The sequence below is a fragment of the Parus major genome, chromosome 6, assembly GCF_001522545.3.
Source record: "Parus major isolate Abel chromosome 6, Parus_major1.1, whole genome shotgun sequence".
Taxonomy (NCBI): domain Eukaryota; kingdom Metazoa; phylum Chordata; class Aves; order Passeriformes; family Paridae; genus Parus; species Parus major.
In genome coordinates this window covers 34,314,062-34,342,011 of record NC_031775.1, presented here as the reverse complement: position 1 = coordinate 34,342,011, position 27,950 = coordinate 34,314,062, and the positions used below count along the sequence as shown (strand labels likewise).

Here is a 27,950-nt window from a genome sequence, read left to right as displayed (position 1 = left end):
AGTAAGTAGAGGTGGTTTTTACTCAATATTTATTGCATTATTTATTTACTTTATTCAATATTAGATTTTTTGGTGGTACATAGTGTGTTTTTCTATTGTGTTGTATAGTATGTGAAATTGGGTTTTTGAATAAATATAATTTGATGAATGGGTTTGTTTGTATGTTAGGTAGAATCAATTAAAATAGATTTTGATCTGTATTACTGGGATTTTAGTTTTGTTTATAGTATGTAGGGGTTCAAATTGGATACTGTTTGTTTGGTTAGCCGAGTTTTGGGTGTTAATTAGGTGGCTTTTGTTAGATGCAGTTCTAATGATCTGAAGTTTTTTATGCAGCACTGCAGTCCCCACCCCGGCCCCAGTGATTTCAGCTTCAGCCCCACAAGCTTTATTGGGATAAGGGAAAACCTGGTACCTTTCCCACCAACTAACATCAAACACATTGCTTTGAAGAAGAGAGAACAGCTTGTTTTTACATGCCCAAATTCATTCAAGTTTTAATATCATCTGTTTCCTGGCATTGTGAGAAGTGTTTAACACAGCACAATGAATAAAATGGTGCCAGTCCCAGAAGACACAATTGAACGAGAACAGACAGTAAAACTGCTTTGAGGCAATTTGGGCATACATTTGCCTTTTTGCAATCTGAACTTTCTATTGTGTTCTGCCTGAAATTTTGAGTACCTTAGTACTCAGCTCCAGTCCTTCCCTCTCTTCTCAGTGCTGCTCTAAAGTGATGAAACTGATACAGTTTAGTATCAAAAAGAATTGTGTACCTCACAGAAGGCAAATGCTTTTATTCCAGGTATGTTGGGGGAGGGGGGGAACCCATAAAGGATATGGTCTTCCATTACTAAGTTTAGCTTAGGGTAAGAATTAAAATTATAACACCATGTGAAAAGACACTACTAATACTGTGGGAAAAAAACAGAACAATCTTGCAGTCATAAAAACTGGAACAACAGCCTAGGTTACACATTACTGATGCTCATCATTTTTTCCGGGTGTGGAAAAACTGGCTTCATACTTTCTCTTCAGGGCTTTCAAATATACTCGCAAACTCTCAGGGTCCAGTCGAGAATTTCTGGCAGTCTGAACCAGTCTCATTGCTAACTGGTATGCAGCTCTCTGTTTCATCAACTCAGGAGTGCTTTTCTGCCCGTGCTGTTCTTAAAAATAGACATACATTAAAATAGGAAATAAATGACAGTCTATTATAAAAATACAAGTATTAGCTATTTTCCAGCCTGTTTTTGATCTCACAGTATTGGTTTGCATACGAAAATTACATCCAATATTCCTTTACCCTAAGGGCCATTTTGTGCTGTCAGCTAACAGTGACTTTCAATATAATCTTTCAGAACCAGTTCCAGAAATACAAAGTTTAATGAAATCTGTTTTCATTAAAACAAAGGCAGTGCTTATCCCGTATCCCTTCAGAAATTGGAAATACATTTGAGTTGTATAAAAACTGTGAAATACAGAATTATAATTTTCTACTACATACCAAAATTTGTTTTGCAATGTGATTTGTGATTTCCTTTGCATCCAAAATTATGGATGATGGTAGGGAGGACACTTCTGCAGCTTTTAGTCCTAAATATATAAAACACAAATCAGGATTTTTTTATGCCAATTTTATCTTTACCTTCCATTTTATGTCTTCCAGAATTAACTTCGCCTGTTTTCCTAAGGGGTATAAAATTAATTATTATTTAAATGATTTTGGTATATTTTCTCTTTGTGTGGTTTTTTGTTTGTTTGTTGGGGGTTTTTTGTTTGTTTGTGGGGGTTTTCTTTGTTTTGGTTTTCTTGTTTGTTCTGTTTTGGATTTTTTTTTTGTTAATAAACAGTAAGGCTCGGAGACTTACAAAATAAAATGTCTACTCTGTTTTAATGCTATCTCTGAAACACACCTCAACATCAAGTTACTGCTGGCAATGCTTTAAATGGGTAGAATGAGACATATTAGGGAGTTAAAAAGGAAAAAAAAAGGCACCATGATGTCAACAGCTTTCTCGGTTCAGTTTTTTAATTTGGCAGAAAATAGAGAGGTTTTGCTAAGTGCAGTCTCAATTATATCCAGACATCCTGGTGGATATGGGTGTCATTTTTCAACTTCTTTGTTGCCAACAGCCAAACTGCCGGATACTTGGGGTAAGAAAGAGACGGAAATATTTTTTTCCTGCTCTAACATGATTTTTTTACTTTTTCCTTTGTCTGTACCTCTGGAAAGTCTGTGGCACATTGGGTGGTTCAATACGGCAGGTTTAAAAATGAAAAAGGGTCACGAAGAGCCCTTGCACCCTTTCTTAGAATGTGATGTTGCTCAAGTAATGTAAGGCCAAGACATGAAACACTGAGTTTTTAAAGGTCTCCTGTTCTCAGAGATTACTCTCTAAACAAACAATTCTTTGGAGTTAGTGGTGGTGTAGCATTTAAAATTGAGCTTGTGCTGCTGAAGTTAAACAACCTTATTCTAAAATTCTGATCAAGAAAAGTTTTAAGTCCTGTTACTTGAAGCTTAAGTGGTTACCAGTTACCAATAGCTTACAAAAGTCACGTGTAGCTAATTACCTTTTGATTAAATGTTAATTAAATCAAGGAATCAACATCTGAGTCTAGTATTTGGAAACGTATGGATTTTTTTTAACTCTCTGTCATTCACTCTTGTCTTTACTGACCCATAATTAATCAACCTATGCAATCTACACTATAATTTAGTCTAAAGATGAAAGAGAATTAAATCCACTTTTCAGAGAACATTGATGCTTTTGTAGACCCACCTATAACTGTCTTAGCCTAATATACCACAAAATTCCTCTCCTTTTTTAAAGAAACTTAATTTCTTTTTGCTGATCAAAAAGGGCCAATGTGCTGTTAACCAGTCACATCACAGCTTATGGCACAAACATCTTTATGTCTCTCCAGAACATTCATTCCCTTCCCTAAGTGCAGACGAAATGAACTCTAGTAGCATATGCTCAAAATGACTAACTCATTCAAACAGATATGAATCAAGGAGGTACCAACATCAGGAAGATATTTTTTCCATTATGAAGTATCACGTAAGTTCTTCGTACTGCCCGAAACCACTATCTCACTACATGATTACTTAAAATGTGCAATTATTTGGAACAAATTATAGCTCTGCAGATCTCTGTATCTCTCTCTTTGAGAGAGACACAAACTCAAGACAAACCTGTCATCAGAAAAAATACTGTTAGGTGCCTAATAACTGAAATAGTATCTCCTGTAACTTCTGCCGACTGTAAGTCAGGGTGGAATCCGTTACCGTAGTTCTTTTCCTCTGTGTATCCTTTAGAAAGTGTGTAAGTGTAAGCAATTTTCTCCTTATTTCCAGCACTACTTCTCACATGTTGCACTTCAAAATGGTAGTTTTCGACGTTGGGATATAAAGCGTCTATATGACATAGTTCCAGGAAATGTGTAGCAAACAGTGTAAATGCCTAAACAAGGAAACAAGAAAGAAAATTAATTTTGGCAATGATCCAGAAATAAATTATAATAGATAAGAAAAATTAAATAATCTCACAGATGTCCAGGTTTTCCTCCAAAACACTGAAAAGCTGTCTTTACATTACTAAAGCAAGCAAAAATCCTTAAGAGACATGTGCTACCGCAGGCAAGTACATCTCTTCCAACTGGGGATTCTCCTGCTCATTTCTCAATAGAAGGAAAACAGTATCAGAAACAAAAGAAAATCGACAGTGCTTACAAAATCTGACTGGTGTCGATTGGAATGATTGTCAAATGGTTGCTTAATTCTCTCAAGGAATCCTTTATCAAAAGTACAAGTGACAGAAAGTATCTGAGCTTCTCAAACCAAAAAACCTACAAAAATCCTCTGAATAAACTCTGAGGAGAAACAAACACCTGCACACTCAAAAGGTTTGTAACAGCCACCTGAGGTTGATCACATACCTAGCAATAGAGGCAAAACTTGCAATCCATCTAAAATTATCTTCCACTTTTCTCAACAAGTTTCTAACCTCTGTGACCAATTTGTAAGTTGTGTGGAACTACCACTGTACTTTGAAAGGTAACCACCAGGTAAAGAGGTTTGCCTTTAACATTCAAGCATAAAGCAAAACTAAAACTAAACTAAATTAGCAAAACTAAACAGACTGGGCTTTTATGTTTCTAGACAGAGCTACAACCTGCAAGCAAGTTGGAAAGATATGGTGACCAGTGTACTGGTTTTAGATGGACTAGAGTTAGTTTTCTTTGTATTAGCTTTTGTTGCGCTGTTTTGGACTCGTGACCAAGACAGTACTGATAACGTACCCATGTTTTAGCCACTGCGGGGCAGCATTTGCACAGCACCAAGGGCTGTTCTGCTCCTCACCCTGCCCCACCAGCAAGCAGGCTGGGGGTGTTCATGGAGCTGGGAGGGGACACAGCTAGGATGGCTCACCAAAACTGACCCCAGGGAGATGTCAAACCATACTATACCACCACAATAAAAACTGTGAGGAGGAAGGAGGGACGTTCAGCATTCTGGCAGCAGTCAGTGTGAGGAAATGGCATTGCAGGAAACAACTGAACATCTGCCTGCTGATAGGAAGCAGTGAAAGAATTCCTTATTTTGCTTCTGCATATGACTTTCCTTTAGTTACTAAAGTGTCTTTATCTCAGCCCACGGGTTCTTGTACTTTTACCTTGCTGATCTCTCTCCCATCTCACTATGGGGAGCAAGCCAGCAGCTGGGTGGTGTTCAGCAGCCGACTGGGCTTAAATGACAACAACCAGTGAACAGAACTACAGCTTATGCCAGCATGTTTCCTATCACTGTAATTCTTACTGTTCACCGGTATTTAGCCAAGAAATCTTTGCAAAACTGATGTAAAATCACAAGAAAATACTGTATTTATTTTCAGGATGACAAAACAAAAAGCCTTAAATCTCTTTCAAAACAGAATTACCTTTAAGTTCAACAGATATTCACAGGCAGCATAACAAATGCCAATACCTTCTTCAGCACTGGTACCTCTGCCAAGTTCATCAATAATGATGAGTGATTTATCATTAGCGTTTTGTAGGATGTACGTTATCTAGAAAAATATTCAAAGTGTTATCATTCTTATAAATGTGGGTCTTTTAAAAAGGAATTTTTTATGTTATTCAGATGGAACATAATGCAGACATTTAAAAAAAATCTCTTGAGATACAGCAGTTTTACCTTTGCAAAGCTTTCAAACTGCTGTCAATTCTAATCAAGCAAAGACTCACGCTACACCACTCTTTTCTACTGCACATATTGCTTACCCTCAAAATGGTATCAGTTTGTGAAAGGAAACTGAGAGAGCTTAGGCCCCTACAAATGATAATTTAAATTCTAAGCAAATGCAAAAATGTTGAAAATACTATCCAACAAAGCACTGATTTTTACTCGCACTGGAATATCTTTCTATTTAAGAGATGCCTGGTTTTCTACAGTTTATCATAAAAGAGATGAAGGCTGAATTTTTGATTGTTTTGTAAAGTACACTCTTTCAGTGAAAATATACTAGTACAATTTCTACTAGCTTAACAATAAAAATGGGCCTTGGACCTGGATAGCTATATTTCATACCTCTTTCATTTCCTTCATGAATGTTGATGCATTTGTTTCAATATCATCATCCATACCTATTCTGGTAAAAATCTGCTCTGCGATTCGAAATGAACAATACTCTGCTGGGACATAAGAACCTACAAAGCAAGCAAAACACAAGTTTCTCTCATCGCTCTGACACTTGCCTGAATATATCACTGGGAAAAAAAATTACTTTTACACTTGGCTTTTGTGCACAGCAGAGAATGCATCTTACTTGATAATGTTTTTTAAGATTACATTCTACCATTAATTTATAAGAAAAAAGTTATTATATAGATAGGATAATTAAAGAAGCTTATCAGCGAAACCAGTAGGAAATCATATGGCTGAAGCTGTTTGTCAGTCTAAAGGGATGAAGACAAAACAATGAACTCTAGGACTGTTTAACATTTCTGTGGTCACTAATTTACTAATCCCAAGAAACGCCAATTTCCCAAAATTAAGATTATGTTGCCTTTATCGGACTTCCAAGCATAGTAGTTTTACCAAACCGGAAAGAACAGGAACCTATTGCCAAAAACTTCATGGTCTGCTCTAATCATTTTAAACTCATGTTTTTGAGAGCAATTCTTCAAGAACTTGCAGTTATTGGGGACTGAACCCACAAATGCATGATGCATAAATTTTACCCTCCACTGCTAAGTAGCTTCATTCTATAGAGTTAGGTCTTTGACTTGTGCTACCAGACTTACTTTTAAGAAAAAAGTCATGAGGAATTCCTGAATACAGAAATGAGTCTCAGTTAGACTTTACAAATAGTTGGTTTCCTTTTATGACTTTAGTACAGAACCTTGCAGTATTTATTACTACTCTTATTTGAAGTAGTTGATTATTTATCTATTAATTATACCTGTCTGGAAATATGTTTCTCTATGTAATTTAGGTATACTCAAGGTCACGTGTTTCTTTTGGATGACTAACACACGTGTCTGACCAACATACTGGAAGGACACTCACTATCCATCTAGCATAAGGTGCTAGATTGGGTCACAGTGCTCCAAAGAGCTAGGGCATACAACTGCGCTTCTCTGAAAACAGACTGGGGAGGCTTCAAGATACGCAGATGGGGCCCCGTAAATTTCCAATGGCAGACGAGAAACCTTACAGTGGCTTCTATAAGCAACACAAGGGCTGGTAGAAGAAAATGAACTACAAATTACCTGTCAGTATTTTATTTAGATATAATTATTCTGGAAGCTAGATCATTCAGCTTCATAAATATTTGTAACCAGGAAAAGAAAAGTTGCCGCAGAAGATGATTAATATTGTACACTCCTACTCACCAATCTGAGCCATAATTTGACAGAGAGCAATCTGTTTCAGGTATGTTGATTTTCCACTCATATTTGGTCCCGTAATAATGACAAAATTGTTTCCCTCTGTCAGGTATGTGTTGTTAGACACAGGTTTTTCCATAGCTATCTTTTCAAGAATGGGATGCCAGCCCTGCTTGATTGCTAAAGTATCGGTAAATTCCGGACGAACTAAACAAGAATAAAAGATGAAAAACACTGAGGAGTTAGTGTGGGAACCTTTACATTATTAAATTAGTGTGCTTTGAAATAAAGTTAGTTCTTCCAGAGCACAGCTCTTGGGAAGAATTACCAGCCACTTTCAGGTACAGATTCTGATTACCCTTCAATCCTTCGCAATTTATGACTACAAAAAGGAACCCATCACTAAAAATTTATTTCTAAATTAATGTTCTGTGGTTTATTCCCTAGCAAGTAGAGACTCCAGTAATAAAAATGCAAAGAGCTTAAGTATTTTTATAAAGTACAAGGGTCGTGGACTCCTGTTACTCCTACCTATGCACCCTGTATTTGCATGGTAAACTAGAAAGTAGCATTCCTTCTATTTTTGTTATATGTTACCATATTGATTATTTGGCAATATGGCATGCCTACAAAGATCCATTTGATGCTGCAACCATCTCTATGGATTTCTATCAGATTTCCTGTCAGGTTCAGTCTTTACTGAACCGATTACATGTAGCACTAATGGAACAGCAAAAAGCATAAACAGAGAATGTCCATACACTTCATGCTTTTGAACAGAAAACGCTTAAACTGTCTGTTTTGAGAGGAGTGACTGGAAAAGCTTGTGGCAGCTAGCTAGGCGAATTTAATTTTGATGAAGGGAAGCAGAAAGAACACCAGCATAGAACCGGCAAAGACAGACCAGAGATGCTCATCTGAAGACTAGTGAGACACAGAAAAAGAAACTGAACCAGACAAAACAGCCTGGGTATTCTCCATCAGAAAGGTCTCTATCTGGCCCATAACAGAATCAAAGAAGAAACCTACCATAATCAGAAAGAGTGCAGGCGTGGGCAAATGAAAGCAGCATATCCAGCATAGACACAATGTCGGACAGCTTGTATAGGCAATGAATGTGTTCATAAATCTCATTCAGTAGTTTACACACTATTCTGAAATAGGACACTGATTTAGCTGTTGCATGGCACATCCTGTCGCTTTATACAACTTACAGAAGTAAAGGAACCATAATTTCATACTGCATACATTAGGATAAAAGGTCACTCATAAAACGCAATTGTGTCTACCAGATGCGAGCAAATGTATAAATTTTTTTGAAGTACATTAAGATCTTGTACCATCATCTCAGCTACCATTCTGCTATCAGACACAAGACACAACCTCGAATACCAACTGCTCATACGAAAGCTTCACACAGAAAATGAACTAAAAATATAGCTATGGAATCAAGTATGTTCTATAAACATGAGAAATAGAACTTTAATTCCCTTAGACCCTCTTGTTAAAAAAACCCTACACGGCTGCTAGAAAGAATTTCCATTCAGCTGACAGGTAACATTACACTTACTAAAGTTGTGAATCAGTGAGGAGAGCAACATGACATGCAGCAAGGACAAGAGACAGAAATAGACAGTTCTGCTCTAAATATAAGGAACTGACTGAAAGTAACAATTCTGCATTAGTGATGCAAAACTAATGCATTCATTGTGCCATTTTGCACAGATAATTCACCCCTAGAAATTTTACATGATGACCGCTTATTAATAAATGCCAATATGTTTGCCATCATATTTAATACAATAAACAGTTTATGTTGTTTTTTTGGGTTTTTGTCTCAGGAAGTATACTTGAACAGTGTTGCTTTAGATGATCTCTGTAAGTAGTCATTACTTAACATAAAGATAGCTTTAAAACCCCATGTAAATAGCTGATAATTGGAGAAAATAAACATACTTAGCAAATATTAAATAGTTTTTAACAGATCTTACAAGTAGGTCATGTGATATATTTCTCTCAGGGACTCCTGACATCTTTCATTCATTTTTATTAAATCTGCTGAAGTGAAGCTATATGTGTTTTTCATTTTCGTGATCTGCAGGGAATTGGAAACAACAATAAGAGCTTGCCTTATTATTGGAAGGAAAAACAGCTTCTAAAAACCAAATTCAGAACCATATGGGGAAATAAAAGTGAAAAAACATGGCCCAGTTTCATTTTTACCATGTAATTTTTTAGGAAAACTCCATTTAAGATAACAATTAGCACGATATACAACTTTATTCTTACACAGAACATAATTGCATGTACTTGCACATTTTTGATTATATAAGTGAATATAGGGTAGTTATAAACATCCCAGTTAAAACTTCATTTACTTTTAAATATCTTCACTGAAATTATTATTGTTGTTGTTCACTGCATACTATGCACTTTATTAATGTATTATATATTGTAAATAAAGTATACAAATATATTATGTTAAAACATATTTTGTACAGATACCTTTGTAAATTCTGAAGGAAGCTGGCCATTAGGTAATGTTGAACAATCAGCATTCATCTGGATAAAAAATCCACGAGCGGAGCTGAAACTCGTTTTCATTGGTAGGCTGTACTTTTCTGCAAGTTGTGCTATCATACCTACATACCATATACAAAGATTTAACCCAAATTATATACATTAATGTACATCCCCCCCCCCCCCCCACACACACACTTGTGCTGGTACGAAGAGGGAAACTGCTAATGAAAGCTTTTAGAAATAAAAAAGCAGTACCATCTGTATCTTTCACTATGCATGAATGTGGGATTAGAATAAAACAGGAACTTCAAAATATACGACAGGTGCTAAAGTTTCTGATGCTCTTTTAGGTTTCCGACTATAGACTATATGCTAAACTAAGATGAAAAAGTTTATACTAAAAATCAACAATTTATACTAAAAAAAGGAAATAAGTTTCACAATAAACTGGGTTTTTTTCTTCTATTTTGACATAAACAGGAAGATTACTGAAACACAGTAATGCATGACATGCTAAAACTTCCTTTTGTTCATATTTTCCAACTCTTAATATCTCAGCTAAAAGGCAGTGCACAGATAGATCAAGACTGCTTAAAATATAAAGAACAAATAACTCAGACATTTTAAATTAAGAAGCTCAACCAAGGATTTACATGTTTTATGCAGAATGTTTTAGGTGGAGTAATTCTGTTCCATTACTTCAACTTTTTTGCACTTTAAGAGGACAAGGACTAACAGAGCTTTGAGTATAGAAATCACCATATAATTATTCAATTTTATTAAACTAAAACAGAGTTTTTATCCAGACATGGAGAATCTCAGTTACCTATCAATGACAATAAATTCATATCAATACCAAATACTTTTTACATACAAGAAGGTTATAACACAATTACATGGCTTCTATAGGTCAAGTGCAATGTATTTTAAACCCCAAATAAATACAGATTTTAGTTTAGAAATACCTGCTATGTCATCAACAATTTCTGTGTATGTTCTGCGAGCTATGTCAAGGAATTCATTGATGTTAGGCTTAACAGCGTAGCACTTCTGGGTCCTCATACTTAGACATCCTTTTGTGTATCTTGTATCATCATTAATTACAGTTGTAATCTTTTCAAGTATAATTCCAAATCTGCAATATCAGTGGTATTACTGATCAGATACATAATACTTCATGATTTTTTACTTGCAATATCATCCTCAAATTACAAGTAGCAGTAATAAATAAGTGAAATAACTTTGAAACTTTCTACTCTTAAAATAAAACTGGAAATTTCATTTCTATTTTCACCTCAGAATGAACCATGACTATACCAAAGTCTGACTAAAAATACTGTTCACATCTTTGGGACATATAAATTATTTCTCAAATACATATTTTTTTTCAAACATACAACACTTGGTTTTTGCATTATTATGGATACTCTAGGAAGCCACTACTCTTGTCCTTTCAGAATTATTTCTAAGGGAATTGAGTTCAGCAACAACTCCACTATCACAGCTAGCTCTCTTGCTTTTGTCACTGCATTCATTAGCTGAAAATTAAATTTTCTGACAATTAAAATCAGCGTTAAGAAAAAGAACTGAGCTATACCCATAACTATAAATAAGTAAAGACGCAACATCTTTTATCTTACAGGCACTTTTGAGATGAGAGTTTCTAACACAGTAGCTAAGTATTATGATAAATACCTTGTATCTTCAAGAGAATTGTAATAAGCCTTTAGTAGCTGTGCGTTACAGCTTCTTATAGCAGCCTGTTGAAGATAAAAATGTGGACATGGCAGTTATTGCTTTTTGCAGCCTTTTTAAAGGACTGAATGTTTTCAGATTCAGTAAGGCTAATCAGCCAGAAACTGTGGGATCTGAGCAGGAGTTTCAGTTAAATGTTATATAATCAATTGTTCAGGTAATGGTAGGAATCCTGCTCTTTACAGTATAGACACAAATGCATATTTCTGACCTATGTTAAGAAACAACGTACTATGTTGGCAGTATTGTGTTCTGTAATCATATTATTTTTTTACTTTATTGATCCCTTCTGATTTGAAATATTTTATGAAATTTAATAAACTACACTTCATAAAAATAAGGACAAAATGGTCTATACCTTATTAAAAAAAAAACCAACAAAACAACAAACAAAGACCACTTACTTTCAGCGGCTCCACGAGTTCTAAAGTATGCTTCAGGTAGATTAAATTAGTTATTTTTGATTCAGCAGTTTTAACCTGTTCAAAAATTTTTTGAATATTGGAGGCATTTGTATGTTCTAAAAAGTACTTAAGAACTAGTAGAATTCATATTCTTAACAGTAACAGGCTTATACATTTAATGGAAATTCCTGAAACGCTTCATAAGCTCACTTTGACAACTTCGTGTCTGCACAAAAAAAGATAACCTAAATTTTACACCTCCTGCTGTGACAGTTTGTCCATCAGTAGTTAAGATTTCCTATGTTTGAACTGATAATGACTGAGTCTAAGAACACCCTGCTAGCCCGAACTGTGAAAACTTTTCATCTTCTATGTATACTTAACCCTATACAAGCTCTCCACAATTTAAACTTCTTCAAAGCAAAGACATTATGCATTATGATGAAGCACACAACCTTTTTCCATTAATGCTGTTAAACACAACATTTTGGTTTGGTTGATTTCTCTTGGGTTAATATACGTACATCCTTAAACATCTGCTCATATGATACTAGAAAATATCCAGTAACTATTTTAACATTTTTCTCACAATAATGACTGTTCTTCAAAATCTTTCATTCACAGAAACCCTCAACCTTCTTTGGTATGGGCCGTTAACACTCATGATAAAGAATTTTGCTGCTGACATTAGGGCACAGCATTTGCAGTACACATGCACTGTGCAACAGGATTTTAAGGAAATAACACAGATAAACAGATTGGACATGAACATAGAAGCATGACCCTATGTGAAATCTTACCTCATTCATATATAATATCTCTTTACTCTTGCAACTGAGAGCATCTCTTATCTTACAGTCATATAACGGTTGGTTTTTTTTTTGTAAAAAACAGAACTAAACAGTGCTAAATGCATCTCCAAATAAATACGAGATTTAAATCCCCAGAAAGAATCAGAGATCAAAAGAACTGATGTGGTCATACTTGAGAAAGTTGTAGTGGAATGGATCTTTGATTAATTAGTTCTTACAAGAATTTTAATTGGACTAGTGTTAAAAGTGAACCTCTGCACATGATACACTTAAGCCCAAAGGCAATAAATGATTTCACCACTGACATGATTTTTCAAGTACCACATCTCAGCAAGATTGGATTGAGCACAGTTTTTGAAGTATAAGGCTTTTGTCCCTTGGAGTCCCCTTGAAGTGCCAGATGTTACTTATGTAATGGATACGAATGTTTTTTTTAAAAGACAATTAGTCCCTCTCAGAAACTTATGCTTTTTCCTAACTACTTTGTAACTGCATGACATAACCGGAAGAGAGAGCAGTTATTTAAAAAAAAGTTGACCATTCCAAACTTATTTTTTAAAGTACAGGAATGCTCTGCCTGGGGAGGTGGTAGAGACACCATCCCTGGATCTGTTTAAAAAAAGACTGGATGTGGCACTCAGTGCCATGTTTTAGTTGAGGTGTCAGGGCACAGGTTGGACTCGATGATGTTGGAGGTCTCTTCCAACCTAGTGATTTGGTGATTCTGTGTGATTGACAGCCTCCTTAGGATGAGAGAACACTCATGCTGCACATACCACTCAAAAATTTAGTAACTGGAATTGTAGGCTTTCTAGATGTGCATCTCATCTGCTGACTGGTTGAAGGCTTACAATGAAAATTTTTATGGAGAGTAGGAATGAAACATAATGATTTGCCTAATCTAGCATTTGATAAAAGCAAAGCACTTGAATAAGCATATCTGTTGCATGCATAGTAAGCTCTGCTATACTGGAACCAGTCAACAGTGAAAACACTGCAGTAAAAATGTTTGGTATAGATGATGCTATGCATACATAAAAGCACCCTATGTGACCTTTTTAGTCATACAGATGAACTCATGAATTCATGTTACACATTTCTACAAGGAAAGCTGGGAGCAATAAACATTCTGGGTTTTGATTGTCATTAAAGAGATTTATCTGCATTTATAACTGTCCTGTTTGAGTCTGTATCTGATTTCTTTAATTAGAATTAGACAAATCCTTTTTCTAAGTAGGGAAATCAGCATGTGAGAAGACACTGAGAGGTGAAAGAGTTGTGGGTAGCTAAGATGCTGGCACAAGCATAAACATAAGGAGTCATCAACCTCAGAAGCAGTGGCAGAAATATCCAACTCAAGTACAGTAGTCAAATGTAACTTTTAACACCATGGTTTCAATATGTTTAGTGGAAACAAAGCTGAGGTTCAGTAACCTCAACCTCACCGTAGTTAATGTTGAGTCTGGTCTCAACCAAGATTCACTGGTGAACTACATGTATTTATTCCATTTTGATATTTGTATGATGTGTTAACATACAGACTGATATATGAGGCAAGATCTGATGAAAAAATAATTTTGCTTTTAGACCTAACAGTCACTAGGACTGTAAGTCACTAAACATTTTCTCTTTCTATGCTGATGCGAAGAAAATTTCTCTCTCTCATCTGAGTAATGTTGAGTAAAATGTACACGTATGAAGAATAAAGGTGGGGAGTTGGTCTTTCATCAACCAGAGTTGATGAGAAGAGTAAACATTTTTGGAAGTACATTTTCATAACTTAAGATGAATTACAGACATCACATTTATATATTGTATGTTATAGACAGATAAATGATTTTCCAAGGTGTATTTTGAAACATACTGTATCCTGCTTTGGAATCTGTACCAAAACTGAAAGTAGTTGTTCTGTATCCAGGAACTTTGAGATAACTGTAAAACAAAAGTATACACATCTGAAATTAAACTGAAACTGTAAGAAGATGTATTTTCTTTGAAAGCACACAATTACTTAGCTATACTAATGCTGATCTTTTCCTTATATTCTATTGTCACAAATTATTTACATGGTAAAAACTAGCTTAAAAACAGCTAATATCTGAATTATTTTGTTGTAACTATACTTACAACTTACTGTACCTAAGCATGCATTGATTATTGTATAGGTAGACATCTGTCAATTCAGAAATACTTTTTTTTTCTTAGACTTAACTGTATTTCTCCTGTGGCACAGATAAAGATTATATGATCCAGTTTTAGGTGGACTAATTCTAGTATTGTATTTTACCTTTCTTTAGACCATATGTTTTATGAAATAACAGGAAAAAAATATTTATATGCAAGTATTACTTAACCAATGTGTTTGCTTTTTCATGTGTGCATTACACATACTTGTATACATCAAACATAATGCATGCCCAGCCATAGAGATAAAGAGACAAACTCCAACTCCTTTAAAAAGCTGTTGGCTCACAGACTTCTATACACTTTATCACAGAAAGTCAACTTTTCTAAGCAAAATACTTGAGAGAAGTACCACTATGATAATAGATTACCTCAAAAAATTAAGTGTTCACTATGTCACCTAACAAACCACTAAAAAATACTTTTCAAACACACCAAGTGGCATTACATACTTTCCTATATTAGAAAAAAATGTTTAGAAAGAAATATAGTATTAGGTGTTACAAAATAAACTATTACCTGCTTGAAGACCAAAAAAGAGCTCCTCATCCTGGAGTAATTCCTGAACACAGTCCAGTCTTGTGTTAATTGTTTCAGCATCAACTAGAGGTTCCAGGATATTGGATCTAAGTCTTCGACTTCCACCGGGAGTTTTAGTATAATTTAGAACACCAAGAAGTGTGTGACCATTCCTTTGAAAATAAAATAGATATGAAGAATACATACACCAAGAAAAAGAGATATCAAGTGTCAGGAGACATTTACAGGCAAGAGTATCCTACAAATCTGAGGCATGCTTAGCATCTCCCTGTTTGATACGTATATTATATGAACTACAGCAGTTGAGGAAGCTAAGTAATTCAATGCAATTTAATATAATATTAGCCCTCAATTATATAAGTATAGAAATACATTTGTACTTAGTATTTTATTCATATTTTGTAGTAGCATTCCATTGCAACTGTGGTAAAGTTCACATTTTCCCTTTCAATTAAAGTAATTAAAAATGAACAAACCAACCCTACACAAGGAGGCAAATTACCAAGTTACAATCAGAGATCAAACACTAATCAGAACAATTTAGTTGAAACACATCTCTGAAAATAATTTTAATTACTTAGAAATTAATAACTTTAATTACTTTAATTAAAAGAAATAATTTTTGGTTTTATTCTTTTAAAGAACATGTTTCAGTCAATACAGGAGCTAAACAACATGCTTATAATTTGTAAGTATTAGTTTCATCTTTATGGCTTTTACATGTTACATATCCCAGGGTTTCACACTTAACGGTGATTGCATAGGTGTAGATTAAGCCATCTATAATATTTACACCTACTACACAGTTAAACAGTTTTAGAAACCTGAAATCTTCTATGCTATTGGCTGAAAGAAGACTCATGAAATAACGGGGCCGTAATAGCACACTGATTTAAACCAGAACTCAAATAGGAAGAAACCTGATACAAACACACAAAACAAACACCATGAAGACAGAAAGGTAGGTAGGTAGACAGACAGATGGAGTGAGCAGAAACACCCTGAAATACCATGGTATAAAAAAGCAATAGTCAGGAAAACAAACAAATAAATAAATAAAAAAGGAAATTCAAACCCAGTTGAATGTATTCAGGGTTGTTTTGGTTTTTTTTTTTGCATTTACTGTATGATGTAACCCCTGACAGCACTTAAGTGGAACTCTACATTTGGGAGAGTATATACAGTGAATATCTTTAGGCACCTGAGGACTTATTTCCCTGCACAGTTAAATGAAGCAAGGCAAGTCCCTCCAGAATTAAGACTAGCACACAAATTTGACTTAGTTATTTCTTGTGCGTGCCTGTGCTATTAACTTTAACCTGCTGATACCTAATACAAATATATCTAAGCAGGCTCCAAGATATCAAGTGTCAGGAGACACTTACAGGCAAATTAGTAAGATTAGTAAGATCTATGTAACAAAAATAGCTATGTTTGGCTGATTCAAACTTGCCAATGGATCAGCAAAAATTCTGCAACAATAATGTTAAAAAAAAACCCGGAGAAACTTCAAGCAGTTTACTGTTGCTCAGTTCCTCCTGTAACCACCTTCCTCTCAAAACCAGCTGTGAAATTAGGAAAAGAAAAATATTTTTTCAGAAAAATATCGCTACAGAAGTACCTTCTTATGTAAGGCATTTTGTGGTTCTATTGCATCTCCCCAAGCAGAAAGGTCTTATGAACAGTACTTGGAGAGTGAGGAATTTCTAGGCTCTCCTTTTTATATCAGTGTGATTAAGTGGACATCCAAACAGAGGTAGATCTCAGAACCTGACAGGCAGCAAAATGCAAGTTCCAGGTGTTTTTCTTGCTAACCGTAAGTCTAACAGTGTGGAGAAGGTAAGCCTTGAAGTTTCTTCTGCCTACAAGGCAACTACCGACGAAGGAAGTGCTCCAAGCATTGATCTCAGTGTGGAAAACTACCATGCAATCAAGTACCACACTGCACATCCCCATCATTATAGAAATTACTCTCTTTCCCACTATTAGATCTAAAAAAACTTCTCAAGGCTGAAGCATATATCTTCTGTAAAATGAGTAAAACGTAGGCATTTTAATCCAACATAAGAATCTTGAAGAAATAGTGCCTCTTTCATTTCATACTCCGTGAAATTTTGCATAAATAAAATTTTCAAGTCTGTATAAAACACACACATCAATGTAAAGATGATTATGCATTCTCTCCTTCTACAATTCACTTCAGGATTTCCTGTGCTAGAAATATGGTGCTGAATTGTAATGCATTTCTCTGTCAAAATATTTTTTTTTTACAATCTGTGAATGGTTCTGTCATACAGAAATAATGGTCAGCTCTCTGACACAAATGTCAAAGAAACTTAGTCAAATCCATTTTTATAAAAACATAAATTGGAAAAACTATTCTTACCGAGAATCTCTGTTATTAATCACTAGTTCAAGATTTTGTGCTGATGATGAATCTATCATAGCTGTTTTCTCACTCCCCTGGAAACGCACCTTGAGTGATTTAGGAGCATAAACGGCGTTTTGAATAAATTCAACATATTTTAGCAAAGCTGCAGCAGCTGCAAGACAGTAATACCTTGGAAAGAAACAATCTTTCATGAATGTTGAATACTGCTATTGAAATACCACAGAAGTAGTACTACAGAAAGAGCATTCACACTATTGTGGGTTTGGCCACTACTGTGCTTGATAGCACTGAAAAAGCAGTATATTTCAAACATGCATGAACCCATGTCTAGCAAACATATATTCCTGCAAATCAAATATTTATAAACGTTTGAGTCTCTGTACACTTCACAGTCTACACTATATTGCTGATATAGTGAACATATGTATTTCAACAGACACATGTGACTTGAAGACCCTGGTCACCAAATACCAACACTTAAAATTGCTGATACATTGAAAATGCTTGCTGAGGCCAGAAAGACAGGCTCTTGAAAGGTATCTTTAAGGAAAGAATGAAGAAGGCGAAGTGGAAAGCTGTGAAAACTCAAAAAACCCACCCAACTATGTAACAGGCTTTCTATTGACATTTCTAGACATATCAGAAACACTGGAGGGCAAAATAAAAAGATCTGTTATGATTTTCTAACTTTTGCAACATGACACAGACATACGCAATGAGTACATAAAAATGATTTTGTTAAAAACTTATCTGGACACAGTATGCTTTTCCTTATTTAAACACACTTTGATTGGACTTCCATGAAAATGGTGCTAAATTCAGATGCACACAATTGTTCTATGTACTCCAAACCCTTTGTTTCATTGAAGTATTTTCTCTGGACAGTTGTAAAAGTCACATTCTGTGAAGATGGGGATGAAAGAAACTAGTTTTTAAAGTTACATCAGAGAGACTTCTGTATTTTTCTAGTGATACATGTTTCCAAGAAATCTATCAAGTGATTCTGCGGTCTGTCTTCATAAAAGTATTCATTCTAGCTTACTAGCACAAGCAGGTCAATGTAACTGAAGGTGTGTGATGCACATGAGATTTATGTGAGAAAAAGAGGAGAGAGATCAGGAAGCAGAAGAGCACTCATGAAGAAGCCATCAGCTATCTAGGCATGAAACAATTCACGTAGTAATTAATAGTTTCTTTAAAGGTTCTGAGGCTTTAATACTCATAAATTACTTATACTAGGTCATCTCATCCTCTTTTACCCTCACAGTGCTCCTTTTTCTTTTCTATGATACATCAGCCCATATTGATCTATCAGGTTGAGAGAACAAGGCAGAAGCAAAGGATTCGGTATTACTCAAATTACCCAATGCCACAAATCAAAAACTTTCATCTTTCATCAGCGACATATCTATCTCTGTAACTGTCAGTATTAGAAGCAGCAGCATGGAAGCTGCACTTAGTTTATTCACTACCATTCTAAAATTAGACCTGAAAATCATAGAAAACAAAATCTGCCTGCTCTTAAGATCTTAAAAGTTATATAAAACTCTCAAATCAACCATCGTATAAAAGTGATCAACAAGAACTCTAAAACATTGAATGAAATTTTAGATCTTACCTTGAAATGCTCCGTTATGAGACTGAACAATTTGGTTGTATTCCCTGCATCACATGCAGTGTTTGACATTATTATTTCTAGTGGTGTTAAAATCTTGAGTTTAGTAATAACCTGAACAAAACATTCAAAATAATAAAAAAAATATATATAATCTAAAATATTTAGACAATCATGAACAGCAATACGAAAATACAGAACCCTTGTATTTTAGAATCAGTTCGAATTCCAAATTTCCTACTGACTTCTACAATAATGAGTCAAATTCATATGTATCTGAGAATACACAAAACTAAATTAAAAACAAACAAAATTGAGAGTTTATCCCCTGTTATTTGAACACAGAATCATGCTTGCCGTTGAAGCAAGAGATTAATATCCAAAACTATATTCCATGGCTATGATAGGGGAGAAGGACTTATTTCAACAGATGGCAGCTTTCTGGCCTTGAAGCTGGAAGGTTAATGGTGCTCTGGACGATGAAGAAATGCAACATGTCTGAAGACTAGTAATCTTTGGATTGAGACTAGTTTTTAATTTTGTTTTAACCTCCTCTAGTAAGATTTACCTCAGTATTAACACGGCTAAAAATGTGCATATTTTACCAGCTTTACATTATGCACACCCCCTGTACAGATTTATTAGTAGACTATATAATCTTCTACTGTATAAGAAAGGACTAAACATTATGCATTTATGTTCATTTATACCAGCATTTACAAATTCTCAAGGGAGAAACATGAAAAAGCAGACTACATTTTAACTGCTTAGAAGTTAAGACATGCAAGAAGGAACAGATGATGTCCCAATGAAAAGGTAAACAAGCATAAAAAAAATACACAAAATAAATCATCTTAGGGCATTTGGGGTGGGAAAGCTGTCACTGCCCTTCATATCTGCTAGCCACCAGGAAATTTTTTTCCAGTGGCATCACAAGTCTTGAAGAACTTAAAGAACACATGAAAACTTTCCTGAATTTATCTGCAGAACATTCAAAAGCAAAAGTATGCACAAGAAAATACAGTAGGCTGGATACCAATCACTAGGCAAAGCATGGATTCTGAGAGCGTAAGAAAACAGCTGATCAGCAGATAAGACAGAATTGTTGAAAGAAATAAGATGAATGTGTCTTTATGAACAGATTGTGTGTATCTGCTTACAGATAGGCTCAGACACTTGTAGATAAGGAAGTAACGGGACAAACCCTCAATTTCTAAAAATGTTACTAACTGACATGGACTGCTGCTTAGCCAAGGTCATGCTCAACTCCTGAACTTCGAGAAGAACGAAGATTTAATAGAGTTATGAATATTAACTTTCCCACCCAGGACAGACTTAAAGCCGATTTTAATGGTCATGTATCATCTGTTGTACCAGGGGGAACACATTAAGGGGCACGTTTAGCAGACAGATTAGGATGTCTGTACCTCCCAAGCACCTCAGCCAATAGGGAATAGGCAAAGGTTCTGCAGCTGGATAAAAAAGATATTTTTAGATTTTATTGGGATAAAAAGGAGGCTGCAGTCCTCCAACAATTTGAGGGACTCCATGGGGAAATGCCCCATGGCCTCTCCCTTTGCTGAAGAATAAAAGGTACAGAACTCCTCTGTCTCCTCCATGCACATAAACTTCTGGCAACATGAATTTTTCACACATTGTTAAAGGTGTGACAGATTAAGGCAAGAAATTGGGCTGTTAGGACATTTTCCACATTAGGGGAAAAGTAGTTGTACAGTAGCATCTCTTTTTTGGACTGGATGGTGAATGCAATATCAGGTATGAGCACAGAAGGAAGAACTCAGTAATCTAAATGGAAAATTAGGAACATATGTGTACAAATAAAAATGCCAGCTTTTATAATGGTAAGGCAGGAAAACAATAAACAATCATATTTAAAACTGACCATGGCCTGAGAAACAGTTATAAAGGTTGTTCAATATGTAGCTATGTGTGTTGAGACCAGAACAGCCTTTAAAAGCACTAATGCTTAAAAATAAAACAAAACAAGGAAATTCATTATACAACATTGTACATTATACAACTGTAATGTACAACAATGCTGTATAATGTACATTGTACAATGACATCATACAACAACTGTTTTATTAAACAGATTTGATGGTTGTTTACATCCTATCTCAGAGCTACTTACTGTCCTAATAGAGCTTTTGTTTCTTTAAATATTGTAAAGCTGCTAAAAGCCATGTTATTTTCTAGCATTCGTAACTACAACAAAACTACAAAATGAGACGTTTCAGTAATGTTGCTGCTGCATAACCTAGAGATTACTCCCCACATTAATGTAGAATATGCAGTACTGGCTGTAAATTGAGTGAATTTCATTTCAAACTGAGATGGAACATTTATGCAGCCAACGGTGGAACTATAATTATCGCCCACACACATTTATGCAGTTCTCAGAGTTGCTTTGCCAGATGAAGAATACTTGCAAGTTCTACCACCATATATTGCCCAATGCTCTTCAAAATGAGGCATCTCAGTCACAAAAACAGTGTATTTTGCAGAAAGGCTTTTTTTCTTTTGAAAAGCATTCTTTCCTCTTTAACATCTGAGGCACATTAAGGAAAAGAGCAGGCTTTTCAACACCACATATTTTCTAGAACTTGTTACTTCCACTTTTGAGAAATCTTTTCCACAAACTAGAAATTTAATTTACCATTAGTCACAAACTTTTTTCAAGAATGTAAGGCACAATAATTAACCCATAAAATACCTTGGCATAAGTTGTATTGTCTGCAAACTGTGATAGTATAATCTCAGGATTTTTTAAATCTATACTGGCCATTCCTACTTCACCTCTGGCAAGGCCTCTTCCTTCTACTACAGCTACAATAACCAATGCAACAGTATGAGCAGAAACTGCAGATGAGGATGTAACTGTAAGACAGTCATATATATTCAGTTACATTCAATACAAATCAATAAAAGATTGATCAAGGAGCATCACAAACAATAGAGCAAGGGTAAAAAAATACACAGATGAAAGAATCATTATCAGTTCAGTCTTTAAGAATCCTAAAGACTGAACTGAAAATGATCAGACTGTGAAAAAACTTTAAATCCCATTACTTCTGCATTACCAGAGCACATATGACACATATAGCATGGCACAAGGCATCATTACCCTGTAACACCATTTTGCTCATACAAAGCACTGCAAAGCGTAGCATCAGCTACCGTCAAAGTGTTCTGAAGAGCTAGTGTTCTACACCTCTGAACGTGCCAACATAAAATACAAAACAGTTGCTTCAAGAAACTTGAGAATTATGTTATATATGATGTCCAGTGCATTACAAGCCTAAAAATAAGCTCTGATTAGAGATGTGCATGAATTTGGGCTCTTTAGTGATCACACTGCATGTCCATATGGCCACAAATATAAGTTGATTTTGGACAATTTGAAAAAACTCTGAATTCTAACTACACTGATAATTCATACATGAATGCAAAGTAAGTAGCAAGAGGATGCAATACCAAAACATCTACTTAGTATGTAAAGTAGTATTTTTTGGTTGGTGCATTGTTCCTTGGCAGCATCCTCTATAGAACAAAACTCATTGTGTTTTGAGTTTATTTTAGTATCCTAACATATCACATTAAAAATTAAACTGTTTCATAAAATAACATCAGAAATGTAAGTTGGACTGTTTCCTCTAAGAGCTGTTAATCTTACCTGAATATCCCATAAGAGGAGTATGGCTTCTGCAACCAGATCTACCAGAAGAGAGAGGTGTTTTTCCTATACATGTGCTATTCAGGCCTCGCATAGAAGAAGAACTCGTGAGATTCAATGTATTAGCATTTTCTACACAAGAACTTTTGTCCCCAAAATATGATTCTGAGGGGAGAGAGAAATAAGAAAATTATTAAAACAGCCACAAATTTTTGTTCAGAAAGCAATATACAAAAAAAACAGCTTACAAAACTTCATTTTTTATTAGCATAGAGATTTCCAAACAAAATGTCATTCTATGAAAGCTCTCCAGAGTATAAAATGAAATAAAAGTCAGACTGCTTTGAAAACAACCTTGCATTAATATGATTATTTTCTACAAAAAGATTACCTAGAGTAACAATAAAAAAAATTACTTACATTGTTGAACTGAAATAATACAACAGAAGTCATTTTACTAAGTATCATTTCAGATTCTAATGAATTCTAGATTTATGAAAGAATGCTATAAATCAACTTTATCTCACATTTGCCCATTTAAAAATCATTACCTAAAACTGTACACATGCTTATGAAAATCTTTTTTTAAAAGCTCAGAATTCCTTTTAAAAAACAGGGCAATAAAAGTTAACAAAGAACCACTTGGGAATGACAACCCTTTGAGTTTATGGGAATCAACTCTCAGAAATCATATAGTAATCTGGAATGTATTTGTTAGCAGCATCTCCTTTTACACACATATTTAAGATCAACATGCATTTTTAAGTCCTGCAAAATATCTTTGTCTCAGAACACTTTTAAGTTCCAATAAATTATTTAAGTAATTTACTTGTTTTTAATTCTCTTGAGATGACTGAAGACATCCTTAGACTAGTTTAGATAACTGCTTTTTAAGATTAAAAAAATGAATGAAAAGATAAACAGCAGATGCACTTAAAAAACTCCAGGTGTTATAAAACAAACAAACACAAATGTTTCTGTTTCTTATATTATAGTAAAAACTGACTCACAAGACAAAATACTTAAGCATTGTTTTTAGATGATCAATTAACTGCATGATTCTTTACCAAGGTTGGCTGGTACAAAAATATCTACAGTACTGGAGCTCTGGGGCTTGTTTGGATTTTTTTGGAGGGTGAGGTGGGATTTTCTTTGTGTTTGGTCGGGAGTTTTTTTTCATCTTAAAACTGTGACAAGTGATAAAAATATTAGCTCAGACTCTTTGCTTGAAGACTTTTTTAAGAGTGGACACATCAACATCGCAATGCATACTGGTAATTTTTTTAAAATAGCATTCACTTAGATTTTGGTCTAAATTAATTCAGAATTTTAACAGAAGAGACTACCTGTAGAAGGTACCAAATCTGGCTTAACAGAGGAAATCCAGTAATTTCAAAGACCAATGAACCAAACCATACACAGGTATTTCTCAAACCCAACATTTAAGTCATGCCCTATTTGAATTAACATTCTGTTTGGGTATCATTTAGGATTGCTCATTAATCATATATATTACCCAAACCCATTTTACCTAATTTCCAATTTGTACATAATGGAGATACATGCACATCAGAATTCATTGCAACAAGTGTTAAAATAATTTCCAACTCTTTTCATCGTTACGTCTGAAAACACGACAATTTTAACTTTTTTTGCTGCCTGTCAAGATACAAACTTTGCTAGTCGATTTCTGTAAAGCACAACGTTCTTACCACACATTGAGACCGACAGGCACTTAAAACTATTTCAAAGGCCAGGCAAAAAAATAAAAACAAAACCAAAAAAACAACAACAACAAAACAACCAACAAATCAAACACAAACCCGAAACTCAAAACCGATGTTTCGGTTCTCTCCTGTAAAGCAAACACTATTGCAGCAACTCAAACACGTTTATTGATCCCACAGAGAACTCAGCTACTACTATCTAAAGAAAAGAAAGAGATTTCTTTAAAGAAGTGCAAGGAACGATTTCCATTGTTCTGGCCGGCTACGAGGGCTAGTTGGTGCTACCCCACCTCAGTAGGCACCGCTTTTAACAGCTCTTTCGGAACCCGACCCGACCAAAGAGAGCAGGGTAAAGAGACAGATAAAGGCCCCGGCAGAGAGAGTACCTCCCCTTTCGGAAACAGCCGGCTTCCCCGCGCTGCTCCCGGCGGCCCGGCCGGTTGCGAGGCCTTCCCCGCTGGAGCCTGCCGGCCGTGCCCCGCCGCTGGAGGAGCCCCCGGTGCTCTTCGAGCTGTGCGGCGTCTGAAGAAGCCCCAAGGTGTAACGGGGCGTCTGCTCCGCCCGCCCGCCCACGCCTGGCGTGGAAGAGCCGCGGCCCGTGTAAGATTCCGAGGTGGCCGCGGCGGCCGCCCGCTCGCCCCCGCCCGCCATGGTGCGTCCCCTCAGCATCGGGCCGGCCCGCGCGGCCCCGCGCCCACCCCCGGTAATGGCGGCACCCGGCCCGGCTGTTGGGGCGCCCGCCTGGGGCCCACCCCACACACTCCGGCCCTGTTGGTAAAAGTTGTCGACCTGCAGCTTTAAATGATACAGTACTCAGAGCTGCTGGCCCTGCAAGGGGTATCGTTATGAATACGCAAGGGCCACAGGAACGCAAGGAAAGTGCTTGCTCTGCTCTTTAAAGCAGGAGTAACTGCATTTAAACGTAATTTACACCACATTGATACTTCATCATTCAGACTGTCTTAGCAGGACCTTCAGCACGTTTTCTTCCTGCTCAGGAGTTTGGAGACAGAAAGATCCCTGAAATAATCATAAAGCTTGTTTACCTCTGTAGTTGTCTTAAACACGGGCTTGCAATAGTGTTTTGGAATACTAACACTGCATTGTCTATTAGCATCATGTAACATACACCACTAAAATGTTTCAATTCACATTTTGACTAGGCACAATTTTGTCTCCGGCACTAAATATACCTGCATTATAAAACACTCCATATACTCACACCTTTTTAACCTGCAATCTTATAAGATCTTCAGAAATCACAGCTGACTTAGGAAATTACATTGACCAAACTTTCATCAGAGAACTCCAATAATATTAACAGGATTTCAATCGAAAGTGAAATGTTCTACACTGCTATGCAGTATCACCCACATATTAATTCCCAAGCTGTCTCAGTCTGTAAGAGACCAGAAACTCTGAAGATGATCCCATTTTGCTACAGAACATGGAAAAAAAGCAACTTTCTATCTGCTAAACAGTGCTTTCCTGGGCAAAAAGAAGGAAAAGGAAACCATAATGGAAAAAAAAAATTAGAGTTTTTGGTTAACCTTTACAGTTTAATAAAACCTGATCAGTGCTCTCATTCCCTCACACTCAACACAAAGTCTTTTCTGTAAGGTTTTTTACTGTAACTTTTTTGCAAACCTTGAAAAATAAAATTCCAGGCTTTGACCAAAGAATTCATCAGGCAAGCAGGCAGTTAAAAGTAGTAAGTTTTTACCTTATCTAAAAACCTGTAGGCTTTAAAAATTCATTAGAAATGCTAGCTTGAGCATTCCAATTCATTTGGTTTTTGAAATCCATGACAAGTAAAGGGCTATCAAATATAGACTTTGTCCAGTTCTAGCTTACTCTACACTAATACAGCTAAAAGAACCTAGATATTGAGCCCCACCTGTAAAAGCCAAGGCACATTCAAGACCCAGCCCACTCCACTACCACACAAACTACTCCCTGAAGGCCAGAGCCTGGTGCCCACAAAAGTTAATGAAGATAACTGTGCCAGCTGTCTGCAGCCCAAAGATGAATTTTATGGTCTTTGCCCAAATTATCTAGACAGATCAACCTACTACCACACCATCCTGAGGCTGTGCTACCCTGTCTTTAGTATTGCTACACCCCTGGGCAGGGCAGCTCCCACCATGACATGGACACCCAACACGCAAGCACCGTGACTGACTTCCATAGGGGGAATCTGGCACCCACCAGCAGAGAGGTCCATCCAACAGTGCCATGACAGTGTAGGTGCTCTACAGTGGCCCTGAAAGTGGTGAGTGCTGCAGCCATCAGTAGAGATGTGGATAAGAGCCATCAAAAGAAGAATGATGGATGAGCAAGAAGCCAAAGACAAAAGACTGTTATGGACATGAGGATGCAATCCCTGGAGACAGCTCTGTCAAAAGAGAACTCGCAGAAGTGGAAATGAATCACTCTCTTGCCATCACTGTGAGAGATGATGAGAGATGTGAGAGATGACTGCTCAGAAACATCTACAACATGATAAACACCAGACAGATCCACACCTTAAGCTGGAATTGCAAGACAAGAAAGGCTCAACAGTAGCAATGTAGCTCAAGGTAGCAATGCACTTGAGACTCAAGGGAGGGCTACCAAGGTGCCTAGTGATCAGTAAGAGCTATGGAGACAACAAGACCCGAGGAAGGTACAGTGTACAGTGCAGAAAACAGACTGTTTAACAGAGTTTACACAACACAGACTCATTCTGGAATTGCCTTCCTGGGCACAGTCCTCACATTGTGCTGAGAGCTAACCTCCTCCCCTGACCTGCTCCAAGGGAACTGCTCCTGAACAGCTCTCTCCCCCCTGCACTGACTTGAAACCTCTCCTTTCAATTCCCAACTTTGCCCCTCCCCTCAGAGAACTCCCCCCCTCAGCATCCTTCCCTCATCTTCACTTTGGAGGAATGGGGTTCTGAAGCCATCTTCCTTGCTATTCACCAGCAATCCCAGGCAGGTGAGTGTCAGTACCACAGCCCTGCTGTGGGGCCCACCTGCTGCCGTGTGCACCGGCGCTGAGTGCATGCACTGCCCATGGTTGCGACAGCACCATGGCCCTCATGACCAGTCAAAGTCCCCCTTGCAGCCTCTGTGTTGCAACCCCCCCCGGCCGCAGTGCCAATCTGAGCTCCCCTGCCATGCCACCTTCAGCAAACAGGAGCCATCCACACCTACCAAGGCCTCTCACTCGCCTCACCCATGGCCACTGGCCCTTGGCATCTGCTCAGAGGGGAGGGGCACCCCGTGCCCCATCGTGATGCCCCATGACTGAGAAAAGGGTGCAGCAGCACCACCAGCCGTGTGGCAGGGCTGCAGTGCACTACGGGAAGCATTTGTGCAGATGGAGAGCTACATTCTGGACAAGCCATCATCAAAGTGCTGTTGAAG

General features: G+C 36.6%; 1 protein-coding gene across 2 annotated transcripts; it reads right to left on the bottom strand.

The window, feature by feature from the left end:
* Positions 1 to 768: 768 nt before the first annotated feature.
* On the bottom strand, positions 769 to 27,904 carry MSH4 (mutS homolog 4). Of its 2 annotated transcripts, none has more exons than XM_015632854.3 (20): positions 26,752 to 27,904; positions 22,817 to 22,981; positions 21,857 to 22,020; positions 19,126 to 19,236; positions 18,293 to 18,408; positions 17,502 to 17,675; positions 15,095 to 15,267; positions 14,256 to 14,323; positions 11,580 to 11,654; positions 11,116 to 11,180; positions 10,386 to 10,555; positions 9,403 to 9,539; positions 8,889 to 8,992; positions 7,927 to 8,051; positions 6,904 to 7,104; positions 5,597 to 5,715; positions 4,947 to 5,075; positions 3,296 to 3,470; positions 1,508 to 1,596; positions 769 to 1,164 (listed from the first exon to the last, which is right to left on the bottom strand). In XM_015632854.3, exons 1-20 carry the CDS (start codon positions 26,855 to 26,857, stop codon positions 979 to 981), a joined length of 2,652 nt encoding a protein of 883 aa, XP_015488340.1. In that variant the 5' UTR covers positions 26,858 to 27,904; the 3' UTR covers positions 769 to 978. The 2 variants fall into 2 exon arrangements, with proteins under 2 accessions (XP_015488340.1, XP_015488335.1); XM_015632849.1 differs by lacking the exon at positions 26,752 to 27,904 and adding an exon at positions 24,930 to 25,209.
* Positions 27,905 to 27,950: the final 46 nt, after the last annotated feature.